The following is a 24,049-nucleotide window of genomic DNA, read 5'->3' on the forward strand; positions in this document are numbered from 1 at the left end:
CATTTACGAATGGTACATAAGAAACGTCGCTGTCTGAAATTCGCACTTTCGAAAATCGTCTGTTACATCTTTTTACCAGTCACTGTTTAGAGTTAAAACGAAGATGAAATCATTTACAAAAAAACATCAGAATGTCATTAGGATGTATGATTGAAATATTCGAACCGATGTGATTAGCCTATATTTGAAATACGTTATTATACATGCTAATAGAAGCAGACTAGATAGCAGTGAAACGAATTACTGAAAGTACGGCTATAAACACGACGTTTGAAATGCGGTTCACTGCTTGGCTTTAAGAAAACCTGCTCCCCTGAATCATGACGGCATTCCACGGATGAACCGGCGACGACAAATCAGCAGTGATTGTCATTCCCGGCGGCTGCGCGGCAGATTCAACCGCCGGCGATGATCGCGGCCAGCCATCCTCCTCGATCCGCGCGTTTTCGCGCTCAAGCGAGATCGTTAGCTCCGCAGCCCTGGGAGCTTGCACAAGAGCCGCGTTCTCTCGTATACTTACTGGTTGCATAATACCACCGCGCCGGCTATTTATGTAGATCGGCGTATAGGCGCGTTATATAAATAGAACGGCTTCGTACTTCGCGGCTCAGCTTTTCTTTTCGCCTCGGCCTTTCGTACGTGTGGCGATTGTGTCTGGCAGCTCGGATGGAATGCTCCTCTCTCATTGTCGGCTGGTAGAGAATTCGTTTGACAGGTTTATCGGTGTCGTTTTCTAACGTGAATCTATCTTTCTCTCTTTCTCACTCTCCCTGGTGTTAAGATAAACGGCTAAACACTTCTGATGTAACGCTTGGGATTGTACTTTGAATATTCCTCGAGATATTAAATTATTCTGCGCGAAGATGGAACGGCTACAAATTATGTTGTTTGGCCTATGTGAGATCGTTACTGATTATCAAATATCCGAATTCGCGAGATAAGAGGCGCAATGCGTCTTAGGCGCAACGCGTGCCGCAGTGGATCATTAATCTTCTCGGCGAGCAGTGAACCCTTCCTTCTTTCTTAAGAGATAGCTTCTTTCGGACAGTGAGCCGGATTTTTGATGGGAAAACAATCCCTTTGAAGAACCGGCAGCGAGAACTGTCTCCCCCTTTGCGTATGAGATGAATAACACAGAATTCTTAGATTCTCAGAAAGTAAAATCCTCTGATTCGCAAGGGTAGGCTTGACACATGATGTTGAGGTGTTCGGGAACTTCTGATTATAAAATGAATAGAATCGGAATTTCTATTTTCCTTCTATTAATTATTTGTTTTTCTTCGTATTAAAATGCAGAAGTTTAAATCCGTGTTTCGATTGCATTTTTAAAGGCTCGTTTGTATAAAAATAACGGATCGTCGATCAGTTTGCTGAACTTGTTTCAGGAAAAGAAACGCGGTTTCACGATTCGAAAGGGAAACTATGCTTTCATCTTTCGGGATTAATTAGCCGATATTATTGGCAATCGGGGTTACGAATTGCTGGGACTCAGTAGCCATTCGCGATCGTCGTATTTCATGGGGGTTACCTCGTACCGACAAGCCGTTCGATAAATCGTCGTGCACCCTTTCAAGTCGCTCGCTGCGATCGAATTTGTCCAAATGGCCGAGTAAGCGGATCGAATCGCCTGAGTTGGAGCTCCGATCTGTCATTTTCCATAGTACAACGTTCTACAATTCTATTTCTTCCTGCATCAATTGAACGAAACGATCGTCGATCTCTAGCACGATACTTGCTTTTTTAAAATAAACTGCGATACGTTCTCGAATCGCATTTAACAGAATCATCGAGGATTTACGAACTGCGAGTTTTTGTACAAAATATCTACGATATTATTTTAAATCTTGAGGCATTTAAAACGAGTATTGTATATTTTCCAAAAATTATATCGAACGTTTTTTATAAATGAGTAAAAGCTGCGTATCGATTGCGTAACGATTTAGAGAAGAATGGGGGTTGACAGAAGGGAAACACGTAAATATCCGAGTGGCGCCTCGGTGATGTTAACGATCATTGCGTCGGAAGTGTTTCTATTTTGAAAACGTGATCGTTAACGTTGAGTCCCGGTGAAAATGGGTAGCGCGGCACACGGGGTTCAAGGGGAACTCGGTGATCCCGGAAAAAGTGTGCGGGGGCCCTGCGCGACGCGACGCGGCGTTTCCGGCTCGAATAAAACTGTCCGCGGGTCGAAGACGGAGAGATCGAGGACGGAATTAGAACTGGCGTAAATTTAGATTAGAGAGACGCCTAAGCCCCGGCTTATTGACTGCCAGCCGGCCTGTTTACGAGGTCTAGGGCGAGGGGATAGTTTCTCGAGCCGAGCCTAGCGCGTGCTTTTGAAACCCAACCCCGCGAGGACGGCACGTGTACTCGCTAAAAAAAAAACATTTGCCTTTCGCAACCGATCGGATTCTATTTATTCTGTTGCACGAGTGCAGACGTTGCAGTCATCGCTGTTAGTTCACTGCAGTAATGTAAAAATTTTCGATCGACCGTGATAACGATTCGGAGCGATACTAAAAAACATACAATGAGCAGAACGAATGAAGTAGAAGAAGATAAATCGGAATTCAAATGCACAAGGACAAGATTAATTGGAAAGTGAATAGCTAATGCTGAGAGATGCAATATTTCTTTATGAATTTTTTTCCTTCGTGAGGCATCAGCGCGACGGAAAAGCGGAATTTACGATTCCATCGTGAAGGAGGAAAGCAGCGGCTATTGAAGAGCGAAGAGTGGCGGCGGCGGCGTTGGCGTGCGACACAGTTTCGGTGTCCCACTTTTCAACCGTTCTGCAAGCTCGCGGATCATTCATGAAAAAAATAGGGGCGACGCGGAGGTAGAGAGGAGGGACCGCTGGAAAATAGCGCAACGCGGAACAACCCAGATAGATAAACAGTCGCCGCACAATGGGATTAAGCTCTCCGACTTGCGAATTTTAATCTAATACCAGCCACGCGTCGCGACCTCTCTGAAATTTTCACGCTCATTTTAATACGAGTACATTACTCATTCCATTGTCCATTGCAAAAAATTAGATAACACCGTATAATTATCACGAGACTAATAAGGACATCGTGTTACAACACTATAATTTAAATCATAAAAAAGGGATTCGTATCGTGCAATTGGCTACGAATGATCGATCATGAATTACGTAAGAAATAAATGGACTAAAACCTGGACTGACAAATTAAACAACGTGACAATTACGCGATAACTTTTTGCGTTTATTGACTCGAACACCTACTGCGAATTTTTGTTTACAACGACGTGACGTTGCGGAACGGGTTTATACGAAAGCAAGATTTACTCGCGTGGAATATTTCGATGATTTACATTTGTTTTGTACGTAACCGCGAACGTTGAAAATCGGCGCAGTGATCAAACGATTGCATAATAATCAGAAACGTGTAGGTAAGCATCAATCGTATCTTATCTATAGCGTTATCGTTGACGTAAAAGGTATTATCAAACGTTTCGTCGCGAACGTAAGTGGTACGATACGAGGAAAACTGTCGACGCGATTGTAAGAAGATTCCTTGGGAGGCGCGATAGTAAGATGTAACTTGTTATAAGACGAATAACATCGTCAACGGACCAGTACGTTTTTCATCCCCGTGCCAAGGAATAACAACTTTCCATGTTATTTATCACGCTGTTTCTTCACCGTGTCCATAGAACGTTCCAAATACCTTCACTGATGAAATCAACAGCTGCCCGGCCAGAGGAAAACAACAAGTTTTCCTCGCGGATCTCGCGAATTCTGTTCGGTGAACGAGAACAACAATTTTTTCGTCAATAGTCATTATGCGAAGAAATTCATACTCTCGACTGCAATTAAAATATTTCACTGTGAGAGGCACTCTTGTCTGAGTACAAGAAGTTATCGTTAAGTTCTTCTCTGAAATGAAGCTCACGTTTACAAACGCTGGAAAGCGCTTTATAACGATTCGATCAATCGAACGATTACAATTTAAGACGCCTCTTTTCTATCCGAGTAAAAACTCTGTAAATCGAACGGAGGATAGAGGGCTTTTAAGCGGGCGATTTTTTTTGGCCGACTTGCGACTCGGAACGAAGTGGCCCCGAAAGGAATCGCTCGATGGGATCGAGCGAAAGGCGCGAGTGAATGGACCACTCGAAACTACCTACAACTCCGGCTCTTTTGAGAATAAAGGACCACCTGGCCGCGCGCTTCGTCTCGAAGAATGTCGTTCCTCGGAACTTTGTCGGTACTAAACAGAGCTTTTTCACTCGCCGCGGGTCCGCCGTTCGCGAAAGGGGTACGTCTTCGAGAATGAAACGCGTCGCTAAACTTCGACCTTTTCCGAGCGAACGTCTTCGTTAAGCTTTCAAAGTGCCCATCGAGGGCTTTCGAGCCATCTTTTTAAGCCGAAGCGAAATCTTACGCGCGAAAGCTTCGCCAAGTTTTTCGACTTCCAACCCTTCGACCTTCTTCCCCGAGTCGATCTTTTGAAGCTCAACGATCGTGCCGGTACACAAAGCGATACTTGTATCCAGCGATTCGCGATTAGCTGAAAAACTTGAAATACGAAATATTCCCATCACGTGCATCATGAAATTGTATCATAATTATATTTGCATTTAATAATCCAGTTCTTCGTTGGACAAGAAAACAAATACGGAACTGGCCGCACCATGAATACCATTCTTTTGTGCGTGCATCCTGGAAGCTGAAAAGCCACGGAAATTTACGCGACGTATTTCGCTTCCTGATTCTGCCCGTTGCAACAACACGGTCACAATTTTCCATAAAAGGGAAGGAAGGGTGGGAGGGAAATCGAAGGCCCTTCGATATTGGCTAATAATCTTTTACCGTCCGCGGACACCGGCTACGCTTTTTATTGCGCGTATATTGTAAAGCGGAAGGCCGTAAGCCCTTGTTGTAAACACCGCGTACGCTTTTTTTTTTACAGCTTACATCGGTTTCCCGAGGATTTATATTTCCTATATCCGCGCGCCCACCGCAATTACTTCTTCATTACGTTTTCCGGTCTCGAGATTTCTATAGAATATAGGAAATTGTAAATTTTGTCGAACAGCAATTTGAATGAATAAGAGTCGAACAATAGATAGGGGAACAAAACGGAATCGATGCATCTATACATGTGTCGATGATACTCGGCAATGTTTACCGGATCTGAGATTGAAAATTGCATTTTAATTAAAGGGTAAGGTTAGATGCTGCGAAATTATACATGGGACGAGCGGTCGGGCGCAGTTTCATCGAAGGGCAACTTGTTGATATTGGAAATCGTAGATTGGAGGGAATCTGGGGATTCGTAAGTTCGACGCTGATGGCACGGATTACGGCGAAGTCAATTAACGATCGGTTGCATACGATAACTCGGCAGAAACGGAGACCGATCAATTATATCCCGCTTTCTATTCCCAGCCCGGAGTGCAGAAAAATATTAACGAAGCCTAGCTCCTATTCATACAGTTCGTTGAAAGCAACCGCTTAAACGTATCGCTGTAATTAAAATGATTATCGGCGAGAACCGATTTAATCGGAGGGGGAAGCGGCGAATCGTGGATCGTCTTTTCTCGCGGCCGCGGATCGAGCCTCGATTTGCTTAATTGGCTGATAGCCAGTTATTACGAAGACGCGCGGGCCGGTATTCAAAGTCAAAGGGGGTTGACCGTTCGCGGATGAAACCGTAATGAAAATCTGCACGACCCCGACCCGAATAAACGATCCACCGGGATAAACTCCGCGTTTCGGTCGCGGCGTTTCCTCCATGAATTATTCACGAATCGCGCGATCTCGCTTTCCTCTCGGTCGTTCACTGTCCGTCATCGATCATACCTGATTCTGAAAATTCGAAGCTCGATGACGGTCGATATTCATCCCTCTAATATACCCGTCGACGAAACTAATGGCTCGTCGCGAAGAGCTGCCGTCTGGCAATAAGCAGAAACTTTTGGCCGGTCCGGGAAACCTCGGCCAAGAAATCTGTCAAAGTCAAGTTCTTTGCGCGATTCTTTCGAAGCGTCTGCCACGGGCAACGCGGTATGAATCCCAAGCGTTTTGCTCCGCCGTCGGAATTGACGTCCGCTATCTACCCGCGCGATGCATCATCCTCGGGTTAATCTGTCGGCGTGAATCCGTCCGCCAGCGAATCGAAGGATATCGTTTTTTATTAAAGATCACTCGCAGATCCTTCAGCTCGCAATTTCTGACATACTTACGAAATTAACCTGTCCACCGAAAGGCTCAAGTTTACCCAACGTCGCGTCATTAAAATAAGAGAATCGAGTCTCTCTTACGATTTTCAACTTTTCAATACGAACGCGTAAATTGAGAAACGACTGGTATTTGAATTTTTATTCGTATTCTGTTTAATCTGGTTCGGGCAACGTTTTCCTCGCGAGAAAGGAAGGGCCTGGCTGGGTTTCGAGGGTGTCCCGTTCTCGTTCCCGATCTCGGGTCCAAGAGACGGTTGACAAAAAGAGGGCGGCGAGCGTGCGAACCGCAGCGAAAGTGAATTCCGTGGTCTCGGGTTCGACTTTCAAAACACGCGAACGCAACCAACGACTGACTCTGCATTGCGTCGCGTCGCGTTGTTTCACGCGCGTGGCTCCGTTCCAGCATTGTCGCGAAGGAATTACGGTAGAAACAGTGCCGAATCGATAATAGGCGGATGAAAGTGCTTGGCTACTTTCAATCGGTAGAATAATTACATTTTTAACGTCGCACTTGACACGCTTAAACAGAAATAAACGAACGTGACACGTTTATCCAATGTTTGCGAGAAAAACTATTGCATGATAGAACGTTCTTTAAAATATCGAGGTGCCTTTTACCCAAAATATTTTTCAGATCTCGTTAATTTTCCGCTCTCTATTCTTGGTCGAGCGTCTGTCCCTCGATGAATGTCCGCTGGTATTAGAAAGGCAATTAGACCGCTGCTAATAGCGTACACGGATCGACCTTTCCTGTCGAGATCCTAATCTCGCAGGAACCACCCGTTACTCTTGGTAATCTAACGGTATCCGGTTCGTTAGCATCGGGCAACGATCTCGTATGAAGATGTTCGAAAAGAATGAGGGTACCCTTCGCGGCCGATGATTCGATGTATAGATCAGAGCCTCGCGACGTCCAACGTTCTCGATCTCTAACGTTGAAATCGGTCGTGATGTAAGATACGTCGTGAGTTCTCCCCGAAGGGTCATGAAATTTATGAATTTTCTTAACTGTCTCACGACGACTAAAACTTGCGCGCAAATCGTACGTTAAAATAAAGCGAGCCGATAAAACGGAATGCACTATGCGGGTAATAAAGTAGGTGACGTCTCGTGGTGTCATAACGAAGTTATACTGCTGAGAGAAAAGCTCTGACTGCGTTTACCGCAAAACCGGGGACACCACCTCCGCCTCGAGCGCGGCTTCTCCCGCGTCGTCGACACCAGGATCCGGCTCGACGACCGGCTAAATCAATGTTTTCAATCACTGGAACGATACTAAGGAAAAACTGATTAAACGCTTGTAAACTAAAGAGGGGGAAGTTATTATCGCTACACGGCGAAGTCATCGGATCCGTGAAAACTAACGTTTCCGATCCGACGGAGTCAATTATAGGCCAATGATGTCATAGCCATTATCAGTGGTGCAATTCCGCGGAATGTCGGTCAACTAAGTTATGAAACTGCAAGAATCTATTCGCCGCGCACGCGGCTCGGTGGCAGCTGTTGCTGCTGCCTGCCTGCCTGCCTGCCTGTACAGACTGTATGTGGTACACTTTCTCCCGGGCAAAGATAAATATCTTCGCGTGTGTCTGTGAGACACGGTGGTGTTCTCTTTTATAAAACGCACGAGCGACTATTTGCTAACGCTCGATCGAACTCGAACCTCGGGATTTGTGCCTGCGCTCGTGTCGACCGACCAATTCGCTGGAAACAGTGAAAAAGCAGCAGTTGACGCGTGAGTCGTTCCGCGGCGTTCGTATACGTCGGGCCCGATGATTCTTTGGAAATTACGCATGTTCAATCGGGCAGCCAGCCCGTCTGTATTGAATCATACAAGGATTTTCACAGGATGCCCCGTTTCCCACTCCCTGATGATTTATCGAGATGCCCTGTCGTGCGCTTTTTTCACCCCATTTTTTCACGATAGGCAATGGGGGAGGGGGATGAAGATTAACGTCGAGAACCGGAGAATTTTTCTCGTCGCGATGAAATATATGGGAATTCGATCGACACTCGGACGTTATTTGTTCTCGAAAACCGTTCGAACCGGAGCGAAGCGCAATGGTGCCCGATAAAGAGCACGCCGGGTGCTCGATGATACGGGTATTTCATTCGAAACGTTATGGATTATACGTTCCGATTCGCGGGCGAACTATCATTTCCATGTCGCACCGTTCACGGGTCTTGTCTATGTATATTACTTACGTCCTTTCTTCCTCTCGACCATCGGGCGCACAAATTATTATTATCAGCGGCGAATTTCTACGATGCATAGATCAGAGCCGTTCGCGGGCGAACGCGACGGCGACGTCCGTGAACGGAATAACGAGAAAATGACGCGTTATCGGTAACATAGTTGGCATCCATCCGAGTCCTCGCCTGTAAACCAGACCACCAGGTCAATAAAAATGAGCCGCGTTTCGATTGCTCGTTCGTCCTTCTCTTCTGAGTTTACGTCGTTGATCTTCCGGATTCTCTCGAACGATTTCAAGCAGTTTCAGGAGGAAATTACGGAAACGCGAGCTACGAGATATCCTCGTACTCTTCGTTATAGCTGTTATGAGTTAGAAGACTAGTTCCCTGGTATATTATACAAATCTTGATTCTGATGTTGAAACTGTTTAAAAATCTGTTCGAACAATCTCCGACTGGAACCTAAGATTATTCAAATAGCCTTATTTTCCTCTAAGGACTTAACTATTTTCCTCCTTTCCTACTTCACTTGGACAGGACGTTCAACCGAGCATTTTGGCAAGCGTTTTGCGGTTAGATTAATGATCCGAGGAAAGATCGCTGCAGGGTGTACCGCGGAGCGTTGGAAGCTCGGTCTTATAGCGCCTCCGGGAGAATTTTGAACGGCACATTCTTAATTCACACTCACCCGAGTCGAACAAGTGGGGAAGGACCTTCGAACGCGTTCAAAACAACGAGCTAAGATCCGCGTTATGTATTTCTAATAGCTCAATCGGTCGAGGCGATCAGTCAGCGAGACATCCGGGTTTGAAGTCCGGGTTTTAGGATCCATCTCTCTCCCGACCGCTTTCTACAAATTAAACATACCATTATTTTTATGGTCGAAGTACAAGGTGTTTAGAAACGCTTCGTAAAATGGAAGCACAATGAATTTTAATATCGAGCGACGCGAGCAAAGAATTTTATTAAGAGAAAAATGATATGAAAAATTGCGTGCAAAACTCGTTTCTACAAGTTTTGCCAATCGTTTCAATATTAAAATACGATAGGTCGTAAAAGTATGAGAACCTTCGATTCCGCGGATGTAACATTGAACGCAGTCGTCCGCGCCTCGACTTTGAAGTTTGCACGGACAGACAGTCGTGTTCGCGGAAATCCGCAAAGCCTTGCCACGGCACCGCGAGAGTCCCGCAAGGCCGTTTTAAAACGATGGAATTCGGGCCAGTCGTTTCCCTAGAAAGGAGCACGCCGCTTGCTCGTTCTCGCGCGACCGGAGCGTGCGCTTGAAATAATAATAATGATAAAAAAGGAGATCCTTTCGGTCGGGTCCCACTCCGCAAGCCGGCCGTATTTGTTTTTTCGCGTTTTCGATTGACGAGCGCGGAACGAGGAGGAGAGAAGAGATTCGAAAGCGGAGGTGACGGTCGACCGATTCTCTGAGCGACTTCCGCTTTTCCTGAGACATCGTCGCCGGTTCGTTGTCGCGAACGCGGAAGACTCGGCGATTAATCGAGTCGAACATTGATCGAGCTGCTCGCGGTGGGCCAGTTTTTCTTCCTCGCGTTCGCGCGATTCTTTTTGCCAACGGGGAAAAGTTGGAACGTAGCGACCATTCGTTCTCCGTGTTACGAATCGAGCGCGAGAGAAGCGTCGAACATTTCTCAGATCCACGAGCCACTGAATTCGTCCTCCTACTTGCGTTCAACGAACGATCGGTAAGTCGTTTCTGAAAATTTAATGCACAAGTCGTTACCGATCGTGAATTTTCGTAACGAGTTACGTCATTGCCGCGGACGAGCGTTACGGCCTCGGGAACGAATCGAGGAAGACGACGACGCGTGGGGCAAACTACGTAAATACGAGCGCGTATTAAATTAATTCCCCGGTCGACTCGTCGTACACACGCGTGTACGTACGTACGTACGTCCACGGTGGAAAGGCTATTGTGCCACTCCAGGATTCCGACGTGAGTCACACATAACCCGGTACAGCGGACCGGATTGTCCGAAGCAAAAGCGCGGCACGGCGTGGCTCGCCTAATCGAGATCAGGCTGACTCACTGTCCGACAGGCCAGCCTTTCCCGGCCGCCTAATAAAGTGGGTTTAGGCCGTGCGGTCGTATATGTACTTACGTAGTTACGTAGATCACCGGGGTCGGATGAACCTTGCCTGTTGTCAGACTCGCGCTCGGATGCCAGCGGCCATAAAAGGTTGCCAAAATTTCTTCCCGCTGTTCTCCTTCTCGGTTTTCTAGTCGCGAACACAGGTTGATTGAAATTTGACTAAAATTAAAAGTCCTGAACGCATTCGCATTTTCTATGATACTCTCTCATGCTCGTTTTCTATGTATCTGACGTGAGACAGTGTTCGTTCGAATGTACATATTCTTGTATTTCATTGAAACCAAGATTTCCCAAGATTCTTCAGTAAAATCAATAAATAAAAAGTAATTTCAAGTGGTTTGTCGTTTACGCTTGTAAATGTAGAGGTACAACTGTAAGCTCGCACGTTGGATGAGTCATAAGTAAACGGCGAGCGATTGAACGAAGCTCGGGGTTGAACGCGAGGCGCCGCGCCGGTTTCGAGACAGCGAATCCTTTTGCGCGGTGATTCGGGCAGGCGGCTCGGATGCCCATAAAAGGACACGAAACTGCCGAAACCCGTGTGACTCTCTCGGACAACGCGACTCGCCGCGACGGCTGAGATATTCTTATGACGAGCGAAACCGCTTCTTATGGCGATGATACCAGGAACGGCTTGTCGCTTGTCGCCGATCACCCGACTCGCGAGATACACAATTTCTCCTTACGATTTCCAGCCGATCCGAGCGTCGGTACAAACGCTCCGACGTATCCGTTTTTACTCGATCTTGCATACTGCGCGTAAGAAACCCGGTTGCATTCTTTGCGCGATTCGCCAAAAACCGTCGAGTTCCCACCGCCTGAGTTCCCACGAAATTGTTCGTCAAATGGGAAACGAAACGCGAGCCGTTCTCGGACAAATTGGGCAACGTTCGTTCCTTGTCAATTCGACACGTTTACTCCAAACAGCATTTATTATCGCACGCCTGATGAATTTATTTTCTTGAACAAAAAGAATTACGTGAATTCGCTCGACCACTTGACAGCAATGAGTACGTAGGAGGGCGATACCAATTTTTTTCCCACGATTACCGTAGCTTCAAGTTCGCGTGTAAAGACGTTCGAATCAATTGGGATATATACGTACATCGCGTAACTCGTAATTTTCTGGAACATTACTCGCGTCTCGAGCTGTCGGTGTGCGCGCGTGCATCTATTTACCCCGGCGCGTACTTAGCGTGGATCATAATCGGCGACGAGATGCGTGCGAGCGTACGGCCTGTTGCGCAGTTCGCCAGGACGGAATTCCGGCCGTGGAGACGCGGAACGCTATGTAGGTACGTAGTATCCGCATACATACATATTTCGTTCCGCGGAGCACGTACGTTTCTCGTTTACGCCATTCGCCGCTAGTACATAGGTAACTTCTTTGTAACTATGCGAAGCGCACGTTCGCTGGAGGAAGTAACGAGTCGAATCTTAATCGGTGGTTTTCGCTTAGCAGAGAGGAGGAGGAGGCGACCCTTTTCAAAAAGTCCCTTGATTCATTCTCGTTCGAACGGGAGGGATGGGGGGTGGGTATAGAGAAAAAAGAGGGGAGGGAGGAAGGAATGTTGCAACACGTGTAACATCGGGACACCAGTTTAATCAACTTGTTCGGCTTATCAACGAGGAATTCGAGTTCCGAGGCTGCGGGAAGATTGGTGAGGCCCACGTTCACTGTGGTCCCCGCTCGGAACGAGGTATTAATTGAACCATTCATCTCGGACGCGGCGATATTAGGCGGTTAAACCAGAGGGAACCGCGGGCAGACATTCCCGAGGAGCATTAACGATTCCAGCGGGGTTCCAAGGCTCGTTTCTTCTCCTACCGTTCTTCGTAGCTTCGTGGCGGGTGGCATCGGCGGATCGGCGACCGCGAAATAAGAAGGAGGCAACGCGGTCAACGCGGAGGTGGAAAAGAAGCGTGAGAATCGAAGGAGCGAAGAAGGGCCCCCGAGCGAGAGACGAGAACGACCGTTGGAACGCGTAGGAACGCACGAGGAGAGAAAATGAAACGGGAAAAGAAGTTTTCGGAGGGGCAGAGAAAAAACAGCGCGGGACGACGAGAACGAAGACGAAGTAGACTCGCGTGTCGGCCAGCGACGTCAGGCGAGAAATAAAGTCGAAACGTGCAAGACGTGCTGCAAAATACGTTGCTTCGTTTCGCACGGTGAAGTTGAGAAAACGAAGAGCGATGACCATGTTGAATCTAGATGGTCGGAGGACAAGGACCGTGAAGAGAACCAGTTGGGGAGAGACGTACGTGTATGAAGTTCTGTACGTATGTATTAGACTGTGCTTCGCGGAGACCGGTCGCGAAGATCGATGAACAAGAGAAGGGGCGAAGAGGAGCGAGGGTGTAAGACGACGAAAAAATAACGAAGAGCGAACGAAGAAGCGCGCGGAATGCAAAGGAAAGAAGACGAGGAGGCGGTTAAAACCGGCAGGAGGACGAGAGGAAGAGCAGCGGCACCACCACCGCCTGCGTTCACCGCGAGGAAGAGAGGTAAGGCGAAAAAGGGCGAGGAACGTGGCTGTGGGATAAGGCCCTGTGCGCGGCGTGGCGCGGCGTGGGCCCTGCGCCGATTCTGCGCGCCCAAGGGCGGTTGTTGGCGGGCGAGCGTGCTAAGAATACCGAAGGAGGAGAGAAACGGCCGGGAAGAATGTAAAAGACAATGGAATGTGTCGCGTCGCGCATGCGTGGCTCCGTGGAATGCGGCCCCGTAACGGCACATCCGTTGGCCACGGTGTCTGCCACGCTGAAGCGCGGGGCCTTATTGCGCGCAATCGCGCGACTCGAGTTCCCCGGGTCTCTTCAGAGACACCGCTCACGGAGTTCTGTACGACGTTGCCTGCTTCCAACAAAAATGGATCTTTACGTTTCGACGGACCATCGAATAAAACAATTCCGAAAGCGTTCGTTCGTGATCGAAGAGGAGAACGGCAAAGGTCGTAAACAGAACTACTATTATTATAATCGTTTGTCCGGCGATGCACTTTTAATGAACCGCGTATTCATCCGCACGGATCAATTTATTTCTGCCGCGAAGCTTCTCGTGCAAACTTGCGAAGCAACTTTGTGACCGGTGCTTGCTCTCCTCCCATACTTCGTCCCCCACGTTGAATATTCCTCGACGCGATGGTCCCGACCAAATGACTCTTAAACATAAGACGCAGCGGAGATCGCCGATGGAATGCGAACCCATTCTCGTTGATCGGTGGATAATCGCCTGTTTAGTGACGCATCGTGCAACACGAAGTCAACGGCGGCAATCAGGTGCTGTCGGGGAAGCGCAGGACGTTCCACTTTGTCTCTGCTTTAGAAAGTAAATGTACCAATGGAGAACGATAGCAATTTGGAATTCATGAAACATGTCGTAATTCCGATTCAATCCTGTCGTCGATCTGACACGATCATTTAAAGAACGAGTCGAATCAATTCTTTTTAATTATTAGATGCTTTTGGTTAATCCGTTTGTCTTTTGCGATTGGTTCTAAGATTCAGGGAAATTTTTACTATCGCTCGCAAACGAAATGCTAGATTTGCATATAAATAAATAGATTTTCTGTTCGATATGGTCGAGGTTGGGGAAACCTCGACGCATTTTGCCGAAAACGTAGCTTAGTAACGTCGAGATAACGAAAATTACATGCACACGGTCGAACGTGCGTTTGCCCCGGCGACAACGTTGCGAGCACGAAGGATCTCGTGGTAACAGTTTCCACGAAAAGTGCCGTAAACACGCTAAAATGTGACCCCCGACATGAGGCGAATGGTAATGGCCGAACTAACGGTGGGATTCCTGGAAACGCGGAGTCGCTCCGCTCTGGAGAAGCGGAGTCGCGAGGCGCGACGTTACTATAAAATTGAACCCTTTTCAAACCGCCTGGAAGAATTTGTCCTTAACCTTTCCGCTTCTACCATGACTACGATATCTTACATTAGCAAACCAGACCTCAGCGCGCATTTTCTTTAACCTGAAAACGTATAACGATTTCATCAAATCTTGTGAATGGTATGCGATAGAAATTATAATAATGAATTTTCCTTTGTTTTCAATTTAACCCATTTTCTCATGATCCACAACTTTGATACGAAATTGAAAATGAAATTTTTAATACATCAATGTGTACAATGAAGTTCGTTTGTTTCTCCCTGGCAGCAAAGTTTTATTAGAAAATGGCTAGGAAGCTTCGTGAAACGGCGATCGATGGAATCGAGCCTATAAATAGCCGACAGGCATCGAGCCTCGCATTCATTATCCAGATTAATTTGGCGACGGGGGTCGGCACGGAATATCGAATATTAAAAATGAAACGTGAACGCATGCGAGTCTGAAATGATCGTCGAACGGAGGGACAGAGATTTCGAATCAACCCCGACGGTGTCGATCATGATTATCCTCGAGTCACCATGCTACTCACGCTTCTCGATGCGAACAGGAGAGCGACGTCGATTTCACCGTCTCGTTAATGGACAAATTTCGGCAACTGTCGTTAAACCATGACGAACGACCCTCGACGTGGTCCCCACTAAATTCCCAAACCCCGTGGCAATTAAACAGTACCCTGGGTCTTAAAGAATCACCCGATAAATCGTGTCTAAAAAATATTAAATTTTCTACTAAATTGTTCGTTGCTTTTACGAGCTAAAGACGTTGCATGTAACTGAAGGACCCCTTTTTACTGCCACGTGACACGGCAGAGGGTTAATTTCATTTTTCAATAAGCTTTAGTATCATCGCGAGAACGCTGGAGTTCCATTATACTGCATTAAGAGAGATACGAGCTCGACGGTCCTTTCGCCCTTACGCGATTTCCTTAAATCACGCGCCATTCCAGGACTGGGGCTGTTAAGTCGTCGTTCTCTTCTCGTCGGCCTTCTGTCCCCTCCTCGCTCGAAGGATCTCTCCGTGGAACGCGGCACGGCGACGCTGTTAACGAAAAACGTCCGGAAGCGAAATCTTCCGTTACGCGCCGCCCGGAAGACGTGCGTAAATTTTTTTTATTGCACCGCCGTTACTCGCCGGATTACAGGGAACGTTGGCACGCGAACCGGATCGACGCGTCGCGACGCGCTCCACCGCGATGGCGTTCTCGAACAATGGACCCGAGGAACTCAATGACCCTGAAGTCGGCTCGAGCTCGCCCACCGTGAGATAGTTCCAAAAATTTCAGACCCTCGTCCATCCAGCTTTCCTAAAACGATTTTCGATTCGTACGAATCTACTTCTGTTTTTCAGATTTCAGACAAAGCTTTGCCGCTACGTCGGACGAGCGACTAATTTTCCGTGAAATCTGGAAACAGATTTATTTCGTGCAACTAATTATCCAAGATGCACGATGCTCTGTTTAGTTATTGTTATAATTTTTTTGCTTAGAGACGAAGCTCGAGAAGCTGTCTCGACGAATATCGAGCGATATATGCATAAATATTTTCATAGTCTTCGCGCGAGAGCCATTCGACCGGAACCGCAGTCAGTCGCATCGCACAGTGCGGCGTGCGGCGTGGGGGATCTTAAAATTTCACGACCGTACGTCCGGCGACGTTCCACTGCGCACGAAAATCGAAGGTCATGAAAGAGAGAGAGAAAGAGAGAGGAAGGAACCCGGGCCGGATCGGCGTTAAACGAAGTATGCAAAAGAAATTTCGTGTGGGAGTGGCCGCGATGGACGGGGACAAAGGAAATCCGAGTTGCCAGCGGAAGCAGAAGAATGCGAGAGTGGAACGGGACAAAAGGTGGGAAGGAGGAAAGGAGGAAAAGGTCAGGTGGCTGGGATTCTGTGTACCTGCGCTGCGCCGCATCGCGAGGGAACGTGCTCTCCGCGCGGCTCATAATAAAGTAAACACGGACGTGTTAATAAATTGAAGGAACACGAAAAATTACGCAATTCGTTTCGATGCCAATTTGTCAATGAAAAAAAATTCTTTAATCGCCCTCGCGTCGACGAAGCACCTGCAGAATTTGCTCGTACTTTAATTATTAAATAGGTCGAACTGGAAAATGTGAGAAATGTACAGTTGGCGTTTGATTGATCGCGAGATAACGAAGTTCGCGGAATATACTTATCGGCGCGTTTGCGCGACGAGGAGGAAAGTTCGTTTCGCGGTGGCGGCGAGCGGAAACTCAAGAATGTGGGGAGCGAAATAAAAGGACTCGCGAGTCCGGCGGAGGATGCTACGCGTCGGCGAGAGGGATGAGATCGCGCGAGGTGAAGCGAGACGCGAACGGAAAGGAGTCGAGGAGCTGCGAAGGACCAGAGGGAAAAAGGGAAAGGAAGTACGAAGAAGACGACGGCGGCGGCGGCGGCGGCGACTGCGGCGACAACGACACCGAAGAAGGAGAAGAGGAGGACGCCGAAGTGGCAGGAAGGAGAGACGAAGAGTGAGAAGGGGCATCTGGAAAGAGGAGAAGCGGAGGATGGCCTAAGGTAGCGAGAGTGGAATACTGGAATGCGCTCCCAGAGGCCATTTCAGTTCGATGTCCTCCGTTCGCTCTCCTGTCTTGCCCGCTCCAAGCATCCTCCACCGCTACCTTCTCTCCTCTCCTCTCTTTCGCCTCGTCTAACCACGGCGCGCGGCGCGAACTCTCGTCGCTCCCTCGTTGGCCGCGGGACACGCAGCATCTTTCACCCAGGGCACGCTGATCCTTGCCCATTAATCCTTTCGCTCTCCTGAACCTATCGCTCTTTTCAACATGACTTCCCGTCGCTTTCATGAAAAATATTCGGACGCGATCCGTCGACGAGCGAGCCCCGCCGCGATTCCACCAGCAGAGAAACCTTGGGAGTCATTTTTTCACCTGCAATTCCTACGGAAAGCGGAGGGACTGAAAAGTTCGTCGATTGACCCTCCTGGTTTCCGTTTCTCGAAGAACATCGACGATGAACGTTTCATGAACGGCAACCGTTCGTCCGTTCCGTCCTGCATCCTGCCGCGGGAACCTCTCACTCTCTCGTTCTCTTTCACGAACTGACCTTTGCGGGTATGCATTCCTCCGCCGTGCCGCTGCACGTTCCTCGCGAATCGAAAAAATCTGAAATATGCGAACGAACGCGGCGAGCGTTGGCTACGTTCGATGCGTTGCGGTTTCTAAATATACACGTCGACTAATGCCGAAGCGAAAATCTCGGTCTACGCTATTAAAAACCTTCATCGTAGCTGTACGCTCTATATTAATAATTTAAACGTCGAGTTTTCACATAAAAGAATAGTATAAAAACTGTATCGCGTTTCTTAGAAATCTTCCTTAGTATCGCGGATAGTTTCTTAGGAATGAATTCTCATATGTGCTGAATGGAAATATTTGGAAATTAAGATGTTAAATACCAGATTTGGACTTCGCCCGATCTCAAATTGGCCTCTCGGCTCGCAATAATCACCTTTTTGCACTCGGAGGCTCTAAAAGGTTTGAACGATACTTTATGCGCAGTTCGATGTGCAACGTGGAAGATTTCATCGGCATGCGATGGAGTTTAGACGTTACGCATAGTTTCAGGTATTTAATTAGTCGTTCAGATCCTAAGTAACGGATAAGCATCGAAATGGTACGCGCGAGTTTAATCTCGTTCAAGCTTGACCCATTTAGCCAAGACCCGAAAGCGATTCAAGAGTTCATAGCGAAAATAACTCTCGTCGTAAACTGCGATGTCTACGATTAATATATTATCGAAAATATTCCGTGTTTCTTTAATTAAAACCGTGGAACAACGTAAACAATCCGATCGCATATTAAATAAATAAATTAGTAAAGGTTCGTGGCAATGATCCAATGACACGCCAATTGAAACCGCCGTGCCTAATGCAACGAATCCTCATAATTTATACAAAGTCGTGCATAAAATTTCTTGGCTTCGTACTTAAATCCATCAGCGAAGCTGCCTCGACGAGTTTCGCGAGTCAAAACAAAAGTTGGACGTGCAATCGTCAGGAACGGGAATTGGCCTGGTTTTTATCGCGACGGTTCTAACGGTGGTGACAACGACGTCGCTGGATACGCGTACTCGGTACGGCCCGCGACGCTGGTGCATGTATAACAGTATTGTAGAACACGTGATAAGAACGCTCGGTTTTATACACGCGGGACGAATAATGCGTGCGGGTGCCGCGTGGCAGGCGACGATGCGGCGCGATGATCCGAAGGCTCCGGAACTCGGTGCCAGGCGATTCCATGGGGCGGTTGCCTCCTACACCGATTAGCCGATTCAGATTAACAGTCGTGCACTGACGCCAGTCATTACGCGATATATACTTTCCAATTTATTATACCAATGAGAGATTTTCACATTCGTATCCATGAAACAGATTTTAAAAAATACTGCAGAATAATAAACTTCGATTATATGAAATTTTTATAGCATGTATTATGTGTTATGGCGTTATCTATCTATTTAATATCTTTTCATTTGATCCCACGTTCGTTTGCTTTTTCTATGGGTATCAAACCGTTCGTTCTCTCAATCGCATTCTCCAAAGTTCTCCGCGAGGATGAGATCATCATTCGCCGCGTTAATTCGCGTTCCCGTGACTTCCAGAACGCGGACATTCTTCCACTAATTATCGAGGAAGATTAAACGTTTGACACGCCTGCTCGGTTCGTCACGGCTACGTCGTAAACTTGGACTTTCATGAAGATGAACCGACCACCAACTTTGTGGAAATCCTCGCCAACATGTCCGCGACTAATCGATCTTTCCGAGTGTCTCTTTCGAGATTTTTATAACCAAAGTATTACGAATTTCGTTCTCTTCCATGACGAAATTTCCGAATTCCCGTGTCGCGCGTTTCGAGGAAGCGTTTTCCGTTTAGTTTCACCCGTCGGAGAAAGTTTCGCGAATTTCAGGCTAATCGATCACTCCTACGAATGCAAATTCTCTGAAGTATGTGCTTACTCTCGCGCGTTCCTCGAAAATCTTAAAGACCGGAGGGACGAGAAGAGTCAACGCTAGAAAACATTTTCTCAGGTAGCTACCGCGGGTAAACGACGGAAGCATGCGGAAGAGGCAATAAAGAGCAGCACGCCGTTGTTTCGAGTAAACTAGCCTGTTTACGCTCGAAACTCGCCGATAAAATATGGATAAGGATTACGTAAAGGACATCCTTCGGTTCGTGTTTGCGTTTCGCCATGCTCCCACTGTCTCTCCGAACAAATTCGTGTTCCGAGACAAAACGGCGTTCGCGTCTCTGTCTACAGTGGATACTTGCGTACGACCCGGTGCACGCGTGCATCGAACAATTAAACAAATAACGCGTTGCAATATCGCGACAGAGTGAACGAACCTTGACCGTGAACGACACGCGCCGCGGTTAGAGTAGCCTCTTATCGCTTGCTACTTTGTTTCTATCGTCTATTACCGACCATGCCTGTACATAAGACGATTTTAGAGAAAAATTTCATTCCAATCATAACTATATATACTAGCCTTCTAAGAAAACACGTGGAACGCGCGTTTCAATCTCGATAAGAGATACCACGCGTCGATAGGATCGACTGCAATTAACTCTAATCGTAAATCGCCTGGAGATAAGAACAATGTTCTGTGTATGAAATCCAGTCGGCAGATGACGTGAATGAAAGAAAGAACGTAAGCTGGGGTAAACGAAACCGATGACGAGAGTCATTGACAGCGCGTGCGCGTGCGACCGTCAAGCCGTCGATAGCCACTCGACGGACTTTTGCGGCGAATAGTAAACTATGTAAATAAAACTCGTGGCACGGCCTTGGCGAGTTTCTCGCGCGTGTGACCGCTTCCGTGTCACCGGTCGCCGTAATTCGCATACATTTTCATTCCAAATATATCGCATCCAATGCGAACGGATGGTTCTCTGAACCGCTGTCGCGCTACTCGCGATAAATCATCTTTCCCTGATGATAACTATCGGCACGTGCACTTATTGTGAGAATATTTAATTTCCAGACGAATCTTAATGAACCTGCGCCAGCAGGTTTTACGGTTTCCCCCCCGCCGACTGTTGCACTGCACGTGTCTATTTCTGTAAGAAATTCATTCTTTTTATTACACGTCGAGACTTGTTTTTATAACGTCTGTTTTATAATTTCCCGTTCTGTCTCATTTTTATATATCGGTTTTTGGAATATAGAAAATAAATCCCGTTGAAAAAACCGTGGAGCGAATGATTATTAAAATAGAAGTCGCGAAGGTTATCTATTTCTGGCTGAAATTCTTTAATCCGATCTTGAGTCGCACATGCATGAAAATCTTAATACGGTATATTAGCATTAATCGATTTTTATTCAAATAGCTCGGCCTGATTTATTCAATCGATTCAGTCGCTTCCTTCAAATCGACACGAAAATCGAAAATTTAAATCACTACCTCGCATACGACTGAATATGCTTAGCTAATTCTATCAAGAGATCTATTGTCAATTCCTTATTAACGGAAATCTCGTAGCTATGTCACGGCTCATTGTGTTTGTTATGATCTACGGTTATACAACGATCGATCTATCAATAAACGTCTGCATATTTCAATTGAAGATTCTCCGTGCGTTTATCAAAGTCAGTAATCGAATTATAACGAATGTTACGAAGGTACTCGGCCACCGGTTCCTCAGCTGCTCCTCATTGTCTTCGCCACGTAATACCTGGACGTAACGTTCGGGCGGATAGGCAGCGAATTTTAATTAGAATCGGTCCGATGGTACTGACCTTTTTACCGAGAAATTATTCGGCGGCCAGCCGAAATTCGTGGAATTTACCATTCGTTGGAGGAAAGAATCCACGGCTCACGGTCCGACCGCGTGCAAACAGACCTTTTGTAACGGACAGATAAAAGAGTGGGCGTTAATTGGTAGAAATACTAATTGTCGAACGTAAAATTTTGTTATTTGCCGTGGTGTTAGCCAGGATTTCGTCTGAGAGCTTTCGGGTCGCGTGGATGAAATTCGTTTGCCGATTCGCGTAGCGAGCGATTATTTACACGAGGCGAAGTATTACGTATTCGGCCAGCTGTTGCGCCGGTAACGATCAGGTCCCGCGAGTTGGATGGCGGATTCGCCGAGGCAAGGGCCGCTCTCTAGGATCCGCGATTTATTGCCCGGCGAGATCTCAGGCAGCGATTCTGGAGGACTGCTCGCGTGGTTGAAATTTTATGGTCATTCAACGGGTATTTATAGCCCGCGGGGCCAGAATTATAGTGCGAAAGATTAAGTTAATATTAATAGCAGTTAAACCCGAATTGTCCGGCTCGATCGAACCGGTCGTACGTTATCGGTGAGTTCGTACCGTGGAAACGAGTTAAAATTTCGAGTGCGATCGATTATTAAAAACATACGCGTGTTTCAATTTATTTAAATAAAATATATACGACGAATGAATAAACCGGTCGAGACTGTAAAACTATTTCGTATAATGATAGCTTTCCCATAGGCCATAGGCGAATCAGCTAACGAATCAGTGAATGCTTCAAACTCGGACACTAATAAATTAACATTTGTGCACAACAAATTATCGTAATGTCGTTTTGTCACGTGCTGCTAATCGAATATGCGATACAAGATTCGTTGTGGACGTAAATCAAGATGTATATGCAGATCTATAAACGCAACCTTTTGCTCTATCTTTCGCCGTTTTTAATGTTCATCTACACTTGCAAGGTAGATCCCTTTGAATGAAATTAATTTTCTCTACGGATTCAAGGACAGCAGTTGTAATAATAAAATGCGACGAATTTTTAGAGGGACTATTTCAATAATGAAACAGTAGAAATTAACGTCGTTCTTTTTCTAGAGACACGTAAGGGGGGGAGGGGGGACTGAGTCGCCGTACGAGGAGAAATTACTGCGATCGCTGCAGAATGGTTCGAAGCAGATATACATAGATTTTAGTAAATCTCCGTTACGCGCGCGGAGTCGTGATTAATGGCTGGACGAACGTTGCACACGAGGCCGCGGCCGTCGGTATCGCGTCCGATTTTATTTACGGCGACTTATTGGGGGGACTGATGTATTAATACGAGTGTCTCGCGAGAAGCTTGTCCGCGTCGTCCGCGGACACTCGATAGAAATCGAGCGTACGATCCCCGGCAAGGGAAAAGAATCGATTAATCAGGCATCTAAACGGGAACTCGTACCCGGATCCCGGGAACGTGCTATTTACGAGCTCGATGAAAAATTGCCGGATCGTGTCGTCATCGGATCTCGTTTTCATCATTTTTCTCCGAGAATTCTTCAAAATATATCTGTATAAAATGGGTCAGGTGTAATAATTCGTCGAGGATCCTCTTTGAACACCGATAACCGTGCCGTCTCGTCGAGGGAAAGGAGTAGTGGGACATCGTTGGTTTTCGAACGGGACAATCGTTCCGGCGCGGCAATTTATGAGCGACCGAGAGTGAATGAGCGTGCAAGCGAAAGAGCGAGAAGGAGCAGCGTGGTTTGAACGGTTTCAATTTCGGTCGTAGCTCAGCCGGCCGACGCGGAGCAGCGGACCGTACGGAATGGGCAAACGGGACCAAGTGGAATCCGCGGCGAACGGGCGCCATAATAAAGCGCACTTACATATTTAGTAATAATAGAATTGGCAACGGGCGAAGCCAATTACACGAGAGAAGAAAGTGGCGGAGGGCGAGGGGGCACCGATTTATGGTCGTTGGATCGGGTCGCGCAAGAGGTGTCGTTGCCGGGGGAATGAAAAAGGTTGCCGCCGATAAGACGACTTGGCAGTGTCCGGACCACGATTTTGAACGCGAAACGACGACGGAAGAGTCCTGACGATCTCTTCCTGGCCGCAATGATGCATTCGACGTAGGAAAAAAAAAAACGAACGAGGGAACTCGAAGACCGGAAGGACGGGGAAGACGAGCCTCTTGGCACCACGGCTATCGGATATTTTCTCATTTGGACTGGAGTACCTCTCCTCAGATCCGCCTTGAATTAAGCCGATTTCGAGGCGGAGACGTTTCAGTTACGACCGGCCAAGTAGATTAAAGATTCTCTCCTTTGGCCGCCAATTAAGTGCCGACGGGTTTCTCGAACCTGCAGGCTCCGAAATAAAACTGGCACGGGACAGACCTCCTGAAACAAGACTTGTTCGTCTCAATCATAAATTGTAAAATCCTAATTAATTTATAGGTAATCGGCTCTCGCCGCGTCGTTACTTCCGTCATCAGCTTCTTTTAATTCCATTTGCCTGAAGCTTCGTAAACAAACGAGCTCTAATCAGTACTGTTTTACACTCAATTTGCCATTCGGTTCCCGCCGTGTGCTTACCACGGGTCCCAACGATATTCGATTCGCGACGATGCTCACGATCTTATCGGTCGTTACGTAGGAGGAAGGAAGCTAACCAGTGATCGGGAAACAAGCAACGACATCGCAAGGAAGTAATCATCCCCCTCGGCTGCTCTACTGCTCTTAAGGATGTATTGGCTATACAGTCAATCCCAAAAGTTTATGTACTTTAGAAAAACGCATTTCCTATAATTAAAAATAGTGTATTCTTCTTCTAATTTCGATATTTAATGAGTTAAGTATGATTATTTGGTATTTTATTGATG

At 47.0% G+C, this 24,049-nt stretch overlaps 2 protein-coding genes across 5 annotated transcripts in view; one reads left to right on the forward strand and one right to left on the reverse strand.

The window, feature by feature from the left end:
* Nucleotides 1–24,049, forward strand: part of Pdk1 (Phosphoinositide-dependent kinase 1) — a 330,571-nt gene that overhangs the window by 249,992 nt on the left and 56,530 nt on the right. The window lies entirely within an intron of this gene.
* LOC113464891 (uncharacterized) overlaps nucleotides 10,056–24,049 on the reverse strand; it is a 58,095-nt gene continuing 44,101 nt past the window's right edge. The window contains exons 2-3 of the mRNA XM_026817470.1: nucleotides 10,539–10,656; nucleotides 10,056–10,132 (exon numbers count right to left, since the gene is read on the reverse strand). Of these exons, the coding sequence (XP_026673271.1) occupies nucleotides 10,108–10,132; nucleotides 10,539–10,656 (143 nt within the window). The 3' untranslated portion in view covers nucleotides 10,056–10,107. The remainder of the gene's footprint in view (nucleotides 10,133–10,538; nucleotides 10,657–24,049) is intronic.

The sequence above is a fragment of the Ceratina calcarata genome, unplaced genomic scaffold (assembly GCF_001652005.2).
Source record: "Ceratina calcarata isolate Rehan_Ccalc_2016 unplaced genomic scaffold, ASM165200v1 scaffold579.2, whole genome shotgun sequence".
Taxonomy (NCBI): domain Eukaryota; kingdom Metazoa; phylum Arthropoda; class Insecta; order Hymenoptera; family Apidae; genus Ceratina; species Ceratina calcarata.